Source organism: Scyliorhinus torazame, chromosome 14 (assembly GCF_047496885.1).
Source record: "Scyliorhinus torazame isolate Kashiwa2021f chromosome 14, sScyTor2.1, whole genome shotgun sequence".
Classification (NCBI taxonomy): domain Eukaryota; kingdom Metazoa; phylum Chordata; class Chondrichthyes; order Carcharhiniformes; family Scyliorhinidae; genus Scyliorhinus; species Scyliorhinus torazame.
In genome coordinates, this window is record NC_092720.1 from 13,072,090 (window position 1) to 13,091,755 (window position 19,666).

General features: G+C 53.8%; 1 protein-coding gene across 1 annotated transcript in view; it reads left to right on the forward strand.

Moving 5' to 3' along the window:
* The first annotated feature begins 14,079 nt into the window (after positions 1 to 14,079).
* Positions 14,080 to 19,666, forward strand: part of dynlt2b (dynein light chain Tctex-type 2B) — an 832,392-nt gene continuing 826,805 nt past the window's right edge. The window contains exon 1 of the mRNA XM_072473724.1: positions 14,080 to 14,231. Coding sequence (XP_072329825.1) covers positions 14,188 to 14,231 — 44 coding nt within the window. The 5' untranslated portion in view covers positions 14,080 to 14,187. The remainder of the gene's footprint in view (positions 14,232 to 19,666) is intronic.

Here is a 19,666-nt window from a genome sequence, read left to right on the forward strand (position 1 = left end):
TACGTACCAATCCATCCGCCCTGCATGCCAGGAACAAGGTGGAGTCTTTTTTCTTTTTATGTTTGTGGTGGACGGCATCTTGTAGCCGATGGGCCGTTGCCATCGAAGTAGCACCATCACTAATATCATGCAAGGCGATGACTGTGCCAGATGTGGAAGTTGGCCGAGACCGTGCACGCTGGTTCCGGCCACCTGCTGTGCCGGAAGGGCGACTCCGCAGAGAAACGTCGAAGCATGTCGCCTTGGAGAGAGAATTGTTGCTCGCATCAACGTCTGGCGATGGCGCGAATTGGTGTGTCCGTCTTGGACCGCCGGTGCTGGTCGCCACTGCCGACCCAGTGGGACTGCCACGCGATCCATTCCCTGTCGTAGTGGCATCCGCCGTCACCCTGAGCGTGCCATCACCGAGGCCGCGACACCGCCCGTCCGGAGCAAGGTCTGGCGTGCGCGAATCAGAGTCGGTGCTTGGCTGCTCCCCATCTGGAGTCCGGTCTGCCTTCCGTCGATGCTCCCCGTCCGGAGTCCCAACAGGTTCACTGGAGGCAGCCGAGATTCCCTGAAGCTGCACTTCTGGAGTCGGAACATGCAGGAATGCACCGACCAGTGGAGAGGCTCGAGCCATCGAGGGTGGAAGCGGTGCGCCGCCACCGTAGTCGTCAGTGGTCCCACCGTGATCGTCGAGTGCCTCGGTACGCACTAGGCGAGGTCTGTCACCTTGCACCTTTTGCATGGGAAGTGGGATGCTGTCGTCACTCGTCTCACATCCCGTGGATAGATCCTCATTAGCAGCTTACTGTTCACTAGCGTTGGGTGAATTGTCAGAGTTTTCATCTGGTGGTGCACACCATGTCGGTGGACTGTCATTGTCTTGCCGTTGTCCTTCATTTGGGCTTTTCTTCTTTGGAATTTTAAATCTTCCCCCAGACATTGCAGAACCTTGTTTATTACCCCCAAATTCTCCCATATGTACGGTCTCGAATATAGGATCCAATGTTTCTATCGACATTGTACTATTTTCCAAAGAACATTCCGTTTCACTTTTCTTCTCAGGTACCTCATATGTATCTTTGTCTAATGTACATGCCTTCATGGTCTCTGGGTCTGATTTTGCTGGGACTGGCATGGTCACAGTCTCTCTTTTACTGTTCTCAATTGCCCACATTATACTCCCCATACATAACTGCTTAATCACTGGGGTTAGTGTGGTACAATGGATAATCGGGTCGGCCTTATCTGCATCTTCACCATTAGTGGAAAGCACACTTGGTTCACTTGAAACTGCTGCGGGTTTTAAATTCGTTATCTGGCTACTCGATGTCGGTGTCCTCAGGATTCTTGCTCCAATGTTCTGCTCATTTATCAGTGGAGTGTGTATAGGTTCAATGCAATTAATGTTCCCCTCAAGGTTTGAAGAGTCATTACTGACTAACTGCTGGTCTCCGAAGTTGGGACTTTGCGGCGTTGTGTTGAAGGGAGACATTTGTCCCTGCTGTAGATATGATTCAGGTTGTGTTATTTCCATTACCTGAGGATCAATGTCTTGTCCATTTTTTCGATCCTTACTAAAACACTGGCAATTCTCAGTCTGCTCCTTGCAAGTTAAACATTCAATTAATTTCTTTAGCAAATCCTCAGCATCCTTCTGTGACCGTGCAGCATTATTAATCTCTGTTCGGCTATAATGATCCTGAAGGTCAGCGCATAAACCTTTTTTCTTCGGGCTTGGAAGAGGCGATTCCTTTGGCTTGTCTTCAGTTGGGCTTGAACAGTCTTCAGCGCTGTGCCCTTCATTGTAGCATGAGAGACCGTCATGGTCATGCTGCTGTGTAGTGGAGCATGGTAGGCTGTTATAGCCTTCTTGCTGTTCACGTGAGCATGGCAGACTTGCATCGTCTGCCGCTGGTTGGTCAGGAGAGGTTGCTAGACCCTCATGGTCTTGTTCCTGCAAGGACCGCACATTGGAGTCTTGCGTTGCTTCTATCGTGGAGGCTGTCCACGAGCTCTCTGTGGAGGCTTGTGACACTGGAGTCACTTCTTGTTCGTGCAAGGACTGCGCTCTGGAGTCTTGCGTTGCTTCTATCGTGGAGGCTGTCCACGAGCTCCCTGTGGAGGCTTGTCACTTTGGAGTCACTTCTTGTTCATGCAAGGACTGCGCTCTGGAGTCTTGCTTTGCTTCTATCGTGGAGGCTGTACACGAGCTCTCTGTGGAGGCTTGTGACACTGGAGTCACTTCTTGTTCGTGCAAGGACTGCGCTCTGGAGTCTTGTGTTTCTGCAATTGTGGAGTCTATCCACGAGCTTGCTGTGGAGGCTTGTGACACTGGAGTCACTTCTGGTTCATGCGAGGACTGCGCTCTGGAGTCTTGCATGTCTTCTTTCATAGAGTCGGGAACGTTGAGCGGGGCGTGGACCACGCTCTGTGTGGCAGCAGGGCGCTCTCCGTGTGCTTGCACCGCTCCCTGTCCGTTAATGTCAGGCTGCAGCATCATCCGGTACTGATAAGTTGGGACGTCATATCTGCTGGATTGAAGATCCTCAAATCCGAAAAATGAATCCGCATCTGCGTCGGATTCAATGTGGGGGCCGCCAATGTGCAACACGAAAGGTTCGTCCGAGTCATAGTCGTATAGGACCATGGAGCTATCATTGGGCTCGCGAGGTCCGGAAACACTGTAAAGATCGTCATCGAAGTATTCAAGGTCGGAATCATCGGCTTGTGCGTAGGTAACTGCTTGTCGGAGGGTTCTTCGGAGGTCAAATTCATCTCCTGGGTCAATTTGCAGCAATGTGCTGTCATTCCAGGTGAGGGAAGGTTGTTTTACAGCTTTAACAGATTTTTGTTTTTTTGATTTGGGACGTTTCCCTTTTAAATTGGATTTGGGGCGTTTCCCCTTTAAATTGGTGCGGTCTGGGGTCTCTGACATCCTGACGCTCGGTATGTAGCACGTAGGAAGTGACTGCGCATGCTCAGATCACTGTTCCTTTACCGATGGCCGTTTTCTTGACTGCGCATGCGCAGCATCTCGCGCATGCGCAAATTCCGGTTCTGCGCACTGCGCTAGCGTGATACCTTTAGCAAGATGGCCGCCGACCTCTACCCAGCCCTCTCTCAGGCCCGGGATTTCGGGCTCCGGGAATTCGGGCTCCGGGATCCCAGCCACGAGGTGAGTACTGCAGCTTTTCTTACCTTTACTTGCCGATTGGATTGTGTTTTCTTCACAGTACTTGGAGAATTTGTCCAGGACTGCCTGGTAATCGTACCTTTGCTGCCTCCTGAAGAACCCGAACCTTGTGAATATTTCTCTTGCCCTTGCACCGGCGATGGTGAGGAGAAATTCAATTTTTTCGCTATCATCCAGGTCTTGGAGTTCAGCTGCCACCAGGAACAATTCGAACATTTGCCGGAATCGCCGCCAGTTTTTGCGGAGATCGCCGTGGCACTGGAGCGGCTGCGGAACCGGGAGCTCTATCATTTTGCCTGGGCACTGCTGGTTGTCTCTGTACACTGAGGTATGCCGGCAGGTATCGATCCACTCCTGTACCATGTGGTGTTGGGTGCTCTGGTGCACAGATGAGCCAACACAGTTGTATGTGGTACAACTCTATTTTATTTTAACTCTTATAATACAGTTCGTTCTGGATACTCTGCACGTGCTGTCTCCCTGAGTGTTTCGTGTAGCAGGTCTGTCCTGGTCCTCCTCTCCAGCTAATACTGACCACCAGGTGTCGTGTTTGTGCTTTTATATCTTTCTGTGATTGGTTGTGGTGGTGTGTGTTCTGATTTGTCTGTTGGTGTGTCTATCATGATGTGTGTGTTTGAATATCATGACAGGAGGTTTTATAATTTTCCTTTTGGGAAACAATGGTAAATGTTGCCCACTTGTGTGGGAAACAAAGAAAATAAGGAGAGTGGTCAAAAGCACTTTGGCCACTGAGAAGTTAAGCCTTGTAGAGGTGGTGGATATGGCCTTTTATATATCTCAGATATTGACAGACATTTTGGGATTAGCGGATTTGGATAACATATCCATTGAGTGTCACATTGACAGTAACTCCCTGTGGGAAAATGTGCACTCTACAAAAAGTGTGAATGAGAAAAGATTAAGGAGAGACATCGCAAGTTTGAAGCAGATGTGGGACAGAGTGACGAATGTGATATAAAATAGTTACTTTAGAGATACTAGTTAATGTAATGTAGAAATAAGCCACTTTGATTTTTGCAGTTCGGGACAAAGGAATTTGGGACCGCATGGAAAAAGCAGGAAGAGGTGTGTCTATAAGAGTGAGGATGCATTGATAGGGGCCAGAGAAAGGGATTGGAAGTGAGCCAATCAGAATGGATTAAACAGGTCAGGAGGGACCTAGGCTGACCTATGTCCGTCGAGTATGTGAAACTTGATACCATTTGAACTGATTTTGCAGAGATTCCTTTGTCTGTTAGTTCAGTCGTTTTTCTGGAGTGTAAGAGGCAGGACGTCCTGTTACATTCTGTAAGATGATTAAGCTTGCAAGCTAAATAAATAACTTCTGTTTACGTGCGAATCCGTCTCAACTTTTATTGAGGCCAGACTGACAGAGAAAGAAAATAGGAGATCAACATTTGGTGCCGAAACCCGGGATTTCTCTGGGCGATCCTGTTCCAACTGCGAAATCAGAATTAGACTGATTATGAACAGGAGGACGGGAACAAAGGGCCCTCAATGTAGAAATGGAAAACGACCAGCATTGATTGTTCCCCTCTTCTTATCGTCTGATTAGTCTGGTCACTCGCGGTTGGCACAGAAAGACCGCCTCGACGAAATCACAGGTCAGTCTGGGGATTAGCACTTTAATTGATGGGATTTCATATTGTTGTTTCGGCTTGGGTTAGGGTTTTGGGCTGATGTGACTTTAAATAATAAAGGTTCAGTCTATTATTGGGGTTCAGAGGCTGATGTGACTTTAAATAATAAAGGTTCAGTCTATTATTGGGGTTCAGAGGCTGATGTGACTTTAAATAATAAAGGTTCAGTCTATGATCGGGGTTCAGAGGCTGATGTGACTTTAAATAATAAAGGTTCAGTCTATTATCGGGGTTCAGAGGCTGATGTGACTTAAATAAATGGGGGTTCAGTCCAGTATAACTGTTTTTAAATCTGAAGATGGTTCAACTCTATGTGTGAGTGTTTTAAATATATAGTTGATTAAGCTAAAATTGTCTCCTTGGACTGTAAAGTTCCGAGGTCTAGTTGAGATTGTGAGGTTGAAGCAGAAGTCTCTCAAAGGGTTAACAGCAGCAGGCGGAGTTGAAAACAGACAGTGCTTCTCACTCAGGCCTTGAGATAACAGTCTGCAGTGTAATCGGATACCTTTCCTTTGAGTCAGTGAACACCAGCAAAGTTACGTTTTGAATTAATTAAAGGAAACCAGTGGGTTTCTCCACCTCTTTGATAAAAGTTATTATTTTCGAAAGCAATTGATTGAAATTGCCAGAATCTTAAATTTTACTTACTTGAAATAAGGTTTATCTCATTTTATCTGGAGATTAATAGAAACTTAAAGAAGATCATGGACACCATTTTAAAAAGTGTTAATCTGAAGATGATAATTGATTTTGCTAATACTTATGATCGTTGATTTTGCTAATAACAGTATGTATGTAACAGAAAAAAAAACTTGTTAAACGAAAAAATTGTTAAGATAAAGAAATAATTAAGTTGTAAATGTTATACAAGTTTGTGTTAAGCAAATTGTACATTTAGTTCTGAGTTGAGATCGGAGCTAAGCTTGCAAGTTGCAGTAATTCAATTTGAATTTTCAAACATTTTTAAGTTAAAAAAAAAGAGAGCAAATAGAGAAAAGAAGGACACAGATCTTGAATGCGTTGAATAGCACATTTCAGGGGCCCATGAATCTTTCTGTTATCTTAGACCTAAAACCTAGGAAGATTGGTGAGCCATAGGAATGTCTGGGGCGTTTTAATGAAATCTACCGGGGGCAGTCAGGCGATTTGCTGTATCAAAATGGTCAGAATTCCCCTCAATACTGTGCTATGTTAATGCATTGCCTACCACCTTCTGTGGTTACTGCTGTGAAATGTAATAACATGAATTGGACAGAGAACGACCCTTCCCAGATGGCAAGGGCAGTCAGATTTTACTGGAAGGAGGGTGTAGGCCAAGAAGGAGGCTCAGTTACAAAGGTTAAGACTGAGTATGTAATGAAAAAGGATGATCTGCGATCCCAACAAGCGGCAGAAATGGTAGTTTACCAGCAGGAGCTCCAATATAGTGACTTTGGGTGGGTGGATCAGCGAAGAGGAGGATGAGACAACAGTGCTATATTTCTATCACCCCCCAGTGGTGGACGTTAGACATTGAACAGCCACTATCACTGCATCACGTTACCCTGGCCTATGACAGAACTGGACGAAACAGGGAGTTGGAGGACAAATACTGGCCATTACTTGAGACCGAATGGCCAGTCAAGGTTACAGCCACAGTCACGGGAAAAGAAGGTACAGCCGATTTTGTTACAATATCACCACATTTATGGCCACAGTCAGCTTCGGTAAGCCCTCATATTACACGTCAGGTCCATGACCAGTACCATGCCAGGGATATGGGGCGAATGGTCAGCATCTTACCGCAGCTCGTCAGAATAGGTATGAGATATACCTTTTGAACAATCCACGTCTGACATTTAAATACTGTACCACTATCAATCCAGCCTGTTTTCTTAGTGGTCCCCCTGTCCATGAAGACGCACCTGGCCACGACTGTTTAGCCTTGATTCAGGAAACTACCACAATAAGGGGCGATTTGAGTGACATTTCGTCAGAACAACCTGACATGATTATGTGTGGTCAAATATCCCACCGGGGTTTAGTTAATGACCTACTGCAGGCCCTCCTTCTGCCAGCGCAGATTTCCGTTATTAAATGCGCTGCCCACACGAATGGTACAACCCCAGTTGACGTTGGTAATGAACGAGCAGATTGTGCAGCGCGAACAGCCGCGCAAATTCAGCAAGTGATGGTGCCTAAAATGTTAAGTCAGACTAAACGATCTACTATGAATGTGTCTGCTTCTGACAAGCCAATGCCAACCATCCAAGACGTCATAAGGTTACAGGAGGACGCTCCTGAGAGTGATAAACAAATGTGGAAACGGTTAGGTTGTACATATGATTCTGTTTCCTCTTTATGGACCACGCCTGCACATCAGACTTGTATGTCTGATGTGCTGGCTTTATGGGTCATCGAATGTGTACACTTTGCAACTCATTGTGGGGCTCGGGGGACTAGTGATTTGTTGCTGGACACTTGGTGGCACCCTAAAATGCAGGGGTTGGCCCAAAGTATCAGTAATCGGTGTTTGATTTGTCAGCAATATAACACCGGAAAAGGTATCCCTTGTGGGAAGGGGCAAACCCCGTTGCCCAGTGGTCCCTTTGAGACGCTCCAAATGGATTACATTGAGTTGGAAAGGTGTCAATGTTATAAATATGTTTTGGTCATTGTGGATGTGTTCAGCAGATGGGTTGAGGCGTATCCGACTATCTATAGTAAAGCTGCTACTGTGGTTAAAGTCTTGATGAGGGAAATCATTCCCCGGTACGGTATACCAGCTCAGTTAAGTTCTGATAATGGGCCTCATTTTATTGGACAAATTAACAAGGAGTTTTGCTCCCAGTTGGGCATACGCCAGCAGTTACACTGTGCTTACAGACCACAGGCAGCCGGGGTGGTTGAAAGACACAATCAGACCCTCAAAACTAAATTGGCTAAATTAAGAGCAGACACGGGACTGACATGGCTTAAGTTGCTCCCCGTTGCCCTCTTCCAGCTGCGGGTTACACCTGCGGGACCAGCCCGGCTCTCTCCCGCCGAGATTCTCTATGGCAGGCCTCTTAGAACTCCTTGGAGCCTGCAGGTTCCCAGACGGGTTCAGTTTCATCAGATGACTGAGGAAATGACCACCTATGTTCTGGCCCTTACGCAAGTGCTCAAGGAACTCCATGGCCAGGTCCGCGCGGCTCACCAGCCATTGCCCCCAGTACCTAGCTCACTTTCAGTCCAGCCCGGTAGTTATGTAATGGTCAAAAATTGGACTAGGAAGGGGTCGGAGCCGCGATGGGACGGGCCCTTCCAAGTTCTCCTTGCCACCCCCACAGCAGTTAAAGTGGAGGGGCGAAGTGCTTGGGTCCACCTACATCACTGTAAATTGAGCCCATCTCCACTACTGTAAAAGGTCGGATACTAACCTGCCTCCCTTCTCCAGTGCTATTTTACAGGTGTGGAGCATGATGGAGTGGCTACGCATCGTCTGTCTGATATTTGGCCTCACTTCGCTTGGCGTGTTATTGGCGATGGACATGGAAAAGGGGAATATTGTGTATCTGTGTAGCCCCAACCAATCTACAAGGATACATCACCTATGCACAGGTGATGTTCTTCACTGCCCCCATATACGAGGACATGGTATCGACTCATGGAAGGTCATCAAAGTTAAGGAGAATGCGGGAGTCATGAAGCAGCTGCACCGGTCCCGGCGATGGGAAGGGAACATTATATGGACATTGCCTTGTTTTTGGAATACATGTAAATTTGATTTTGGATGTGTTAAAAGTGGTACAATAAAGGTAACATCAAGCTGTCAGAAGAGTGTAGGAAGAGACCATGAGAAAGAGAAAGGGACTAGAGAGAGGACGGGGCGTGTGAGAAGGGAAGTACAGCTAGAACGTAGGTTACCGGGAGATACACTTAAGTTAATTAAAGGCCAAACTGAGGAAAACCCGGGTAGTATGAATCTCTTCTACCAGATTTACCACCGTCTGTATGGCCAGGGACGGGTTGTCTGCTACCCAAACCCCGCAGCGGTGTCTCGGTTATTTTCTGTTTCACCGCTTTGGGGCACTCCCCAAACGGTGGTTCATTGTCAGCGTTCCGAGCCATTGCCCGAGCACGTCACTCTTCCTTACGATCCGGATTCAGCACCACCGGCTATTTGCCTTCCCCTCCCTCGGGTTAATTCCCATTCACAGTACGATAGGCTGCGACGGTGGAGGGCGTACATACCTAGCCACTTCACTCCCAATAGGGATTCCCGGTCGTACGAGAATTGCTTCAGCAGTGAAGGATATGGCTGTTTGCTGGTAGAGGTGGACACAAATATAACATGTCTGTTTCCCACCTGTACGGACAGGAGGTGCCATATCACCCAGGCGTCTGGCCAATGCGTTTGTTATAGCACCACTTGCGTTCCATTGAACGCTGGCCTCCAGCTCCTTTGTGGCTGGGCGAATGTCTCTCATATCACTGTCGGGAATAGGGCTTTCCGCATTGCTGGGCGGCCCGAATGGGCATTTCAAAATTGGATAAACTGGGCTACTGGGAGGTCCTTACGCAACCGATATACTGATTGTGATGCTAGTCTCCACACGGAACAAGGATACTACTTTTTATTTAATGGTACGGCGACCAACGTTTTGTCACCCCCATTTCCCCGCCGAATTGCTATAGGGACTCTAGTCCCTACCACAGTCCCCTGCCCTTCGGCGTGGAACCTGCATAATCAGTTAGCACGCCGGGCAGTCTCTGCTGAATTTTGCGAGAACTGGAAAAAACCTCAGGTTCTTGCACCCAACCGGGGCCACTCAGCCGGGTGGGGCATTCTGAGCGTATTGACACTGGGAGGTGTGGGGGGTTCCTTGGCTGTTAGTGATCGGAATTATTTTATTTGCGGCCTTACCCTTTTGGGAAATGAAACCTTGGGAGCCCTCGGGGCAATAACTAAGGAGTTGTCTCAGCTACGGTTGTTTGCAATGCAGAACCGGTATGCTCTTGACTATCTTCTGGCCCGTGAGGGTGGGGTATGCGCCATAGTACAGGGCAAGTGTATTATGGGTGTTCAAGACTTGACCGCTAACATCACTAAATTTATGGATCGCATACGGGATCACTTGGACGGGATGCAGGATCCTGGCTCTTGGGGTAACTGGGGATTTGGAGGATGGAAGGACTGGTTGATAAATATGGCCATGTATCTAGTGGTAGCTATCGGCTGCATCTTTGTGGGCCTGGCCATCCTTAAATGTGTGATGGGTAAAATGCGGGGTGCACTGGATCAGATCACCGCCCCAATCACCGAGAAAAAAATTTAACTGTTAAAATCCATGAGGGTGAAGCAGATGAAGGGGGGCTAAGACAGGAATTGGAAATGCAGCGACGAATCTTTTTAGATGAGGAACCGTAGCTATAGATTGGATAGTTCGGTTATCATGGAATGATAAAAGGAGGGAATGACGAATGTGATATAAAATAGTTACTTTAGAGATACTAGTTAATGTAATGTAGAAATAAGCCACTTTGATTTTTGCAGTTAGGGACAAAGGAATTTGGGACCGCATGGAAAAAGCAGGAAGAGGTGTGTCTATAAGAGTGAGGATGCATTGATAGGGGCCAGAGAAAGGGATTGGAAGTGAGCCAATCAGAATGGATTAAACAGGTCAGGAGGGACCTAGGCTGACCTATGTCCGTCGAGTATGTGAAACTTGATACCATTTGAACTGATTTTGCAGAGATTCCTTTGTCTGTTAGTTCAGTCGTTTTTCTGGAGTGTAAGAGGCAGGACGTCCTGTTACATTCTGTAAGATGATTAAGCTTGCAAGCTAAATAAATAACTTCTGTTTACGTGCGAATCCGTCTCAACTTTTATTGAGGCCAGACTGACAGAGAAAGAAAATAGGAGATCAACAAGAGGAGAGATAGCAAAAATTAAATGGGTCGACAGTAGCTATCAATTGTCCGACTGTTTTACGAAGAGGGGTTAGTTCACAGAAACTTTTGGATATTATTAATGAAGGGAGCCTGTTTCTGTGACTTTCTTTTCCCTTCCAAAAAAACTGAAAAAAAGAGGGGAGGGAATTACGTGTGTTTTCAGTTTCTTGTAATTTTGTTTTTTCAGGGTAAACCAGATTTTACCAAATTATTTTCTTTCTCCATGGAAGGGGAAACTGTTAAGGAATGGGTGAAAAGACATTCCAATTAGATCTCTCATTGACGTTAAGTACCCAATAATTGACACTGATATGTAAAGAGGTTGCAGGTGGCATTTGTTTGGTGTGAGGTGGTGAAAGAGTTTTGTACAGAGTGTGTTCAAGGAAAATAAAGGTTTCTTGGGAAAGGAACAGAACTCTTGACTCTTTACTGAACAGCAGCCAGAAGCCAACAAAGACTCCTCCATAGAGGGACCTCCAGTGGGGACCTCCGCTGCCGGGCGGCAACAAGGTACGGCATGGTGTGTCCGGACGACGGTAAGGAAGTGAAGGGTGCGCAGCAGCAGCACGTCCAGGAAACCCCTCTGCGCAGTGCGAAAAGGCACAAAGGGAACGTTTGTGAGGTGGCTAGGATTGTAGGGCACCAGCCCCCGAATGAGGTTTCGGGACTTGGGGCCAATGTGGAATTCTGTCCGGGCAGGGGTTCACCTAGATGGGATACCACCGCACACCTCAGCATCCTCCAGACTGCTAGTACCATCGGGTCCGATCACGACTCTTTTGAGGTTGGATGGCATTGGCCGCGAGCCGGACATCACCGCTGCACATTGTGCTAACTCGTGGGGTGTCATCCAGCCCACTCCTCCACCATCCAGAACGTCCCCGATCCCGGTCACCCCAGAAGCCACAGCTCGCTCCTCCACAAGCCACTCAAAATGGTATTGGTGGAGGTGCAGATTCCTGAGCAGCGGCTCCCTGCCGACGACAGCCACCACTCCTGACGGGAGGGAGGAGCTGCGGCGCAAGGCGACCATGTTCCAGACTTTGAGCAGGTCCTGGTAAAAGACGGGTGGCGCCTGCAGAGGGTCACAAAGACCCTGCAGATCTATGAACAGGAGCTGCACATCATAATTCAGGCCGTACAACTGCCAGAAGAAATGCGTCGCCAAGGTACACCATCGTGGACGGGGCTCAACGTAAAGGTATCGCTGCAGAGTCTGAAGGCGGACGGTCGCTAACTGGGTGTCAACCACACCAGCACCTGGCCGCCTTCCCTAAACAGGAGACTCAAATCCTCAGCAGCGACCCAGTGTAGTCTGTCCCAGAAGAACTCTACAAGCATTCTCTGGATCTTTGTGACAAAGTCAGGGGGAGGGGTCAAAGTGACCAACCAGTACCACAACATAGAGGCTATCAGCTGGTTTATGACGAGGACTCGGCCCCTGTAAGACAGCACTCGGAGCAGTCCTGTCCAGCGTCTCAAGTGAGCGGTGACATTGGTCCCCAGCTCCTGCCAGTTAGCTGGCCAGAAGTTCTCTACATTACTCTAATTTTCCCTCCTTATTAATCTTTCAGTCATTTTTGCTGTTGTTTATATTCTGTCCAATCTTCTCACCTTCAACCCAACCCAACTATGTGCTTTTTGTTTAGGTTTGCCCTGGATGCTGGGTCTTTCCTCTGGAATGTTTCTTTCTCATTGTAATGTATCTATTCTGTTTTTTCTAAAATATCCCCTTCAGTATCTGCCACAGCAACTCTATTGACCTATCCCTTAACCTAAGTTGTCAGGTCACTTGAACACAAAGTGACCACATTGCATTTGGCAATAATAAGTCTGGGATGGGACGGCACAGTCTCAGGATAAGAGGTTGATCATTTAGGATTCAGATGAGAAGAAACACCTCCGCTTAAAGGCTTGTGAATCTTTGGAATTCGTTACCTTCGAGGGTTGCGGGTGCTCAGTCGGTGATTCTTGTTCAGCTGAGGCAGGCAGATATTTGGGTTCTCAGAGGATCAATGGAGCAGGCAGGAAAGAGGATTTGAGATGGAAGATCAGTCTTGATCGTATTGAAAGGCGGATCATACTTAAGGGGCTGAATGGTCTACTCCTGCTCCAATTTGTTTACCATTGGATTACTGGTCCAATCACATGAGGTGTTACTGGAATAGTAATCCAGAGGTCCGGGCTAATCCTCAGGGGACGTGGGTTCAAAGTCCAGTACGGCAGCTGGTGGAATTTAAATGCAGTTAAAATCCAGAATTAAAAGCGAGCCTCAATAACGGTGACCATGAAACTATCATCAATTGTTGTAAAAACTCATCTGGTTCTCTAATGTCCTTTTAGGGCAGGAAATCTGCCGTCCTGACCTGGTCTGGCCTACCTGGGACTCCAGACCAAAGAAATGTGGCTAACACTTAACTGCCCTCTGAACTGACCTAGCCAATGCCCTCAGTTCAAGGTAAATTCGGGATCAATCACAGTGCAGAAGGCGATTTGGGCCATTGAGTGTGCACCAATCCTCCAAAGGGGTACCCCACCCAGGCCTGCACCCTACTCCGGTAATCCCACCTCACCTTTTTTTTGGACACTAAGGGACAATTTATCTCGGCCAATCCACCTAACCTGCACATCTTTGGACTGTGGGCGGAAACCGGAGCACCCGGAGGAAACCCACTCACACACGGGGAGAACGTGCAGACTCCACAGTTACCCGAGGTCGGAATCGAACCCGGGTCTCTGGCGCTGTGAGGCAGCAGTGCTAATCACTGTGCCACCCCGTGGGCGACAAGTATGAACATAAGGATTCGGAGCAGGAGCCGGCCATTCAGCCCCTTGTGTATGCTTCGCCATTCAATAGGATCGAGGCCGATCTCCTCTTGGCCTCATCGCCACCTTCCTGCCTGCTCCCTATAATCCTTCACCCCGGGACCCATTAACACCAATCTGTCTGCTCCTGAAATGTGTCCACTGTTCCGGCCTCCCCTGCATTCTGTGGGGAGGGTTGCAGCCTGAGAGTGAGGTGTCTGCCCACACCCCAATGGAAGGTCAAAGAGGAAAGTCCCAGCCCCCGCGCAGCCCCCAGCCCCCCCGCACCCCAGCACACCCCCCAGCACCCAGCCCACCCCCACCTCCAGCGCAGCCCCCCAGCCCAGCCCAGCCCAGCCCCAGCCCCCCCCCCAGCGCCGCCCCCAGCCCCCGCGCAGCCCCACCCCCGCGTGTGGGTCTCTGATGCAGGAGGAATGTCCGCGTGTTTACAATCTGGAGTATCCGGGGGGAGACAATCTGCCCAGCAACCCGCTGACTGAGAGCCGCGCGCGCGCAGAGGCGCCGGGAGGCGGTGTCGGGTTTCCACCCGGAAGCACATCCCACGGAGACTGCCCCCGTGCGCCGGAAGTGCCGGTTGCCGTGGCAACTGTTCAAGCGGGGGACATGTCGGAGAACACTTACAGCATCAGACCCACTTTTCATCACAGGTACGGGGGGGGGGGGAGAGAGAGAGACCGGGTACCCGGGGGGAGAGAGAGAGACCGGGTACCCGGGGGGGAGAGAGAGAGACCGGGTACCCGGGGGGAGAGAGAGAGACCGGGTACCCGGGGGGAGAGAGAGAGACCGGGTACCCGGGGGGAGAGAGAGAGACCGGGTACCCGGGGGGGAGAGAGAGAGAGACCGGGTACCCGGGGAGAGAGAGAGACCGGGTACCCGGGGGGAGAGAGAGAGACCGGGTACCCGGGGGGAGAGAGAGAGACCGGGTACCCGGGGGGAGAGAGAGAGGACCGGGTACCCGGGGGGAGAGAGACCGGGTACCCGGGGAGAGAGAGAGAGACCGGGTACCCGGGGAGAGAGAGAGAGACCGGGTACCCGGGGGGAGAGAGAGAGACCGGGTACCCGGGGGGAGAGAGAGAGACCGGGTACCCGGGGGGAGAGAGAGAGACCGGGTACCCGGGGGGAGAGAGACCGGGTACCCGGGGGAGAGAGAGAGAGACCGGGTACCCGGGGGGAGAGAGAGAGACCGGGTACCCGGGGGAGAGAGAGAGAGACCGGGTACCCGGGGAGAGAGAGACCGGGTACCCGGGGAGAGAGAGAGAGACCGGGGTACCCGGGGAGAGAGAGACCGGGTACCCGGGGAGAGAGAGACCGGGTACCCGGGGAGAGAGAGACCGGGTACCCGGGGAGAGAGAGACCGGGTACCCGGGGAGAGAGAGACCGGGTACCCGGGGAGAGAGAGAGAGAGAGACCGGGTACCCGGGAGAGAGAGAGAGAGACCGGGTACCCGGGGGGAGAGAGAGAGAGACCGGGTAACCCGGGGGGAGAGAGAGAGAGAGACCGGGTACCCGGGGAGAGAGAGAGACCGGGTACCCGGGGGGAGAGAGAGAGACCGGGTACCCGGGGGAGAGAGAGAGACCGGGTACCCGGGGGGAGAGAGAGAGACCAGGTACCCGGGGGGAGAGAGACCGGGTACCCGGGGAGAGAGAGAGAGGACCGGGTACCCGGGGGGAGAGAGAGAGACCGGGTACCCGGGGGGAGAGAGAGAGACCGGGTACCCGGGGGGAGAGAGAGAGACCGGGTACCCGGGGGGAGAGAGACCGGGTACCCGGGGAGAGAGAGAGAGACCGGGTACCCGGGGGGAGGAGAGAGAGACCGGGTACCCGGGGGGAGAGAGAGAGACCGGGTACCCGGGGAGAGAGAGACCGGGTACCCGGGGAGAGAGAGGAGAGACCGGGTACCCGGGGAGAGAGAGACCGGGTACCCGGGGAGAGAGAGACCGGGTACCGGGGAGAGAGAGACCGGGTACCCGGGGAGAGAGAGACCGGGTACCCGGGGAGAGAGAGACCGGTACCCGGGAGAGAGAGAGAGAGAGACCGGGTACCCGGGAGAGAGAGAGAGAGACCGGGTACCCGGGGGAGAGAGAGAGAGACCGGGTACCCGGGGGGAGAGAGAGAGAGAGACCGGGTACCCGGGGGGAGAGAGAGAGAGAGACCGGGTACCCGGGAGAGAGAGAGAGAGACCGGATACCCGGGGAGAGAGAGAGAGAGACCGGGTACCCGGGGAGAGAGAGAGAGAGACCGGGTACCCGGGGGAGAGAGAGAGAGACCGGGTACCCCGGGGAGAGAGAGACCGGGTACCCGGGGAGAGAGAGAGAGAGACCGGGTACCCGGGGAGAGAGAGACCGGGTACCCGGGGGGAGAGAGAGAGACCGGGTACCCGGGGGAGAGAGAGACCGGGTACCCGGGGAGAGAGAGACCGGGTACCCGGGGAGAGAGAGAGAGACCGGGTACCCGGGGAGAGAGAGACCGGGTACCCGGGGGGAGAGAGAGAGACCGGGTACCCGGGGGGAGAGGGACCGGGTACCCGGGGAGAGAGAGAGAGAGACCGGGTACCCGGGAGAGAGAGACCGGGTACCCGGGGGGGAGAGAGAGAGACCGGGTACCCGGGGGGAGAGAGACCGGGTACCCGGGGGGAGAGAGACCGGGTACCCGGGGAGAGAGAGACCGGGTACCCGGGGGGAGAGAGACCGGGTACCCGGGGAGAGAGAGACCGGGTACCCGGGGAGAGAGAGAGAGAGACCGGGTACCCGGGGAGAGAGAGACCGGGTACCCGGGGAGAGAGAGAGAGAGACCGGGTACCCGGGGGGAGAGAGAGAGAGACCGGGTACCCGGGGGGAGAGAGAGAGAGACCGGGTACCCGGGGGGAGAGAGAGAGAGAGAGGACCGGGTACCCGGGGGGGGAGAGAGAGAGAGAGACCGGGTACCCGGGGAGAGAGAGAGAGAGAGAGACCGGGTACCCGGAGAGAGAGAGAGAGAGACCGGGTACCCGGGGAGAGAGAGACAGAGAGACCGGGTACCCGGGGAGAGAGAGAGAGAGACCGGGTACCCGGGGGGAGAGAGAGAGAGAGACCGGGGTACCCGGGGAGAGAGAGAGAGAGAGAGAGAGACCGGGTACCCGGGGAGAGAGAGACCGGGTACCCGGGGGAGAGAGAGAGACCGGGGTACCCGGGGAGAGAGAGAGAGAGACCGGGTACCCGGGGGAGAGAGAGAGAGAGACCGGGTACCCGGGGAGAGAGAGAGACCGGGTACCCGGGGAGAGAGAGAGAGAGAGACCGGGTACCCGGGGGGGGAGAGAGACCCGGTACCCGGGGGAGAGAGAGAGAGACCGGGTACCCGGGGAGAGAGAGAGAGACCGGGTACCCGGGGAGACAGAGACCGGGTACCCGGGGAGACAGAGACCGGGTACCCGGGGGAGAGAGAGACCGGGTACCCGGGGAGAGAGAGAGAGACCGGGTACCCGGGGAGAGAGAGAGAGAGACGGGGTACCGGGGGGGGGGGGGGGGGGGGGGGGGGAGAGAGACAAGGTACCCGGGGAGAGAGAGAGAGACGGGTACCCGGGGGGGAGAGAGAGAGACCGGGTACCCGGGGGAGAGAGAGAGAGAGAGACCGGGTACCCGGGGAGAGAGAGAGGACCGGGGTACTCCGGGAGAGAGAGAGAGAGAGACCGGGTACCCGGGGGGGGGAGAGAGACCCGGTACCCGGGGGGAGAGAGAGAGAGAGGACCGGGTACCCGGGGAGAGAGAGAGAGACCGGGTACCCGGGGAGACAGAGACCGGTACCCGGGGAGAGAGAGACGGGTACCCGGGGAGAGAGAGACCGGGTACCCGGGGAGAGAGAGACCGGGTACCCGGGGAGAGAGAGAGAGACCGGGTACCGGGGGAGAGAGAGAAAGAGGACGGGGTACCGGGGGGGGGGGGGGGGGGGGGGAGAGAGACAAGGTACCCGGGGAGAGAGAGAGAGACCGGGTACCCGGGGGGAGAGAGAGAGACCGGGTACCCGGGGAGAGAGAGAGAGAGAGACCGGGTACCCGGGGAGAGAGAGAGAGAGACCGGGTACCCGGGGAGAGAGTGAGAGAGACGGGGTACCCGGGGGGGTGGAGAGAGACAAGGTACCCGGGGAGAGAGAGAGAGACCGGGGTACCCGGGGGGAGAGAGAGAGACCGGGGACCCCGGGGGGAGAGAGAGAGAGACCGGGTACCCGGGGAGAGAGAGAGAGACCGGGTACCCGGGGAGAGAGAGAGAGACCGGGTACCCAGGGAGAGAGAGAGACGGGGTACCCGGGGAGAGAGAGAGAGACCGGGTACCCGGGGAGAGAGAGAGAGAGACCGGGTACCCGGGGAGAGAGAGAGAGACCGGGGTACCCGGGGAGAGAGAGAGAGAGAGACCGGGTACCCGGGGAGAGAGAGAGAGAGAGACCCGGGGTACCCGGGGAGAGAGAGAGAGAGAGAGACCGGGTACCCGGGGAGAGAGAGAGAGAGACCGTGGTACCCGGGGGGGAGAGAGAGAGAGACCGGGTACCCGGGGAGAGAGAGAGGAGAGAGAGAGACCGGGTACCCGGGGAGGAGAGATAGAGAGAGACCCGGGTACCCGGGAGAGAGAGAGACCGGGTACCCGGGGAGAGAGAGAGACGGGTACCCGGGGAGAGAGAGAGAGAGAGACCGGGTACCCGGGGAGAGAGAGAGAGAGACCGGGTACCCGGGGAGAGAGAGAGACCGGGTACCCGGGGAGAGAGAGAGAGAGAGACCGGGTACCCGGGGAGAGAGAGAGAGAGACCCGGTACCCGGGGGGAGAGAGAGAGAGACCGGGTACCCGGGGAGAGAGAGAGAGACCGGGTACCCGGGGAGACAGAGACCGGGTACCCGGGAGACAGAGGACCGGTTACCCGGGGAGACAGAGACCGGGTAACCGGGGAGAGAGAGACCGGGTACCCGGGGAGATAGAGAGAGACCGGGTACCCGTGGAGAGAGAGAGAGAGACGGGGTACCCCGGGGGGGGGGGGGGGGGGAGGAGAGACAAGGTACCCGGGGAGAGAGAGAGAGACCGGGTACCCGGGGGGAGAGAGAGAGGACCGGGTACCCGGGGGGAGAGAGAGAGACAGGGTACCCGGGGAGAGAGGAGAGAGAGAGACCGGGTACCGGGGAAGAGAGAGAGAGAGACCGGGTACCCGGGGAGAGGAGAGTGAGAGAGACGGGGTACCCGGGGGGGCGGTGGAGAGAGACAAGGTCACCCGGGGAGAGAGAGAGAGACCGGGTACCCCGGGGGGAGAGAGAGAGACCGGGTACCCGGGGAGAGAGAGAGAGAGACCGGGTACCCGGGGAGAGAGAGAGAGACCGGGGTACCCGGGGAGAGAGAGAGAGACCCGGGTACCCAGGGAGAGAGAGAGAGAGAGACGGGGTACCCCGGGGAGAGAGAGAGAGACCGGGTACCCGGGGAGAGAGAGAGAGAGACCGGGTACACGGGGAGAGAGAGAGAGAGACGGGGTACCCGGGGAGAGAGAGAGAGACCGGGTACCTGGGGAGAGAGAGAGAGAGAGAGAGATCGGGTACCCGGGGAGAGAGAGAGAGAGAGAGAGAGAGAGACCGGGTACCCGGGGAGAGAGAGAGAGAGACCGGGTACCCGGGGAGAGAGAGACCGGGTACCCGGGGATGAGAGAGACCGGTACCCGGGGAGAGAGAGACCGGGTACCCGGGGAGAGAGAGACCGGGTACCCGGGGAGAGAGAGACCGGGTACCCGGGGAGAGAGAGACCGGGTAACCCCGGGGAGAGAGAGACCGGGTACCCGGGGAGAGAGAGAGAGAGACCGGGTACCCAGGGAGGAGAGACCGAGAGGACCGGGTACCCGGGGGAGAGAGAGAGAGAGAGAGAGAGACCGGGGTACCGGGGAGAGAGAGATCGGGTACCCAGGGAGGAGAGAGAGAGAGAGACCGGGTACCCGGGGAGAGAGAGAGAGAGACCCGGGTACCCGGGGAGAGAGAGAGAGAGAGACCGGGTACCCGGGGAGAGAGAGAGAGAGACCGGGTACCCGGGGAGAGAGAGAGAGAGACCGGGGTACCCGGGAGAGAGAGAGACCGGGTACCCGGGGAG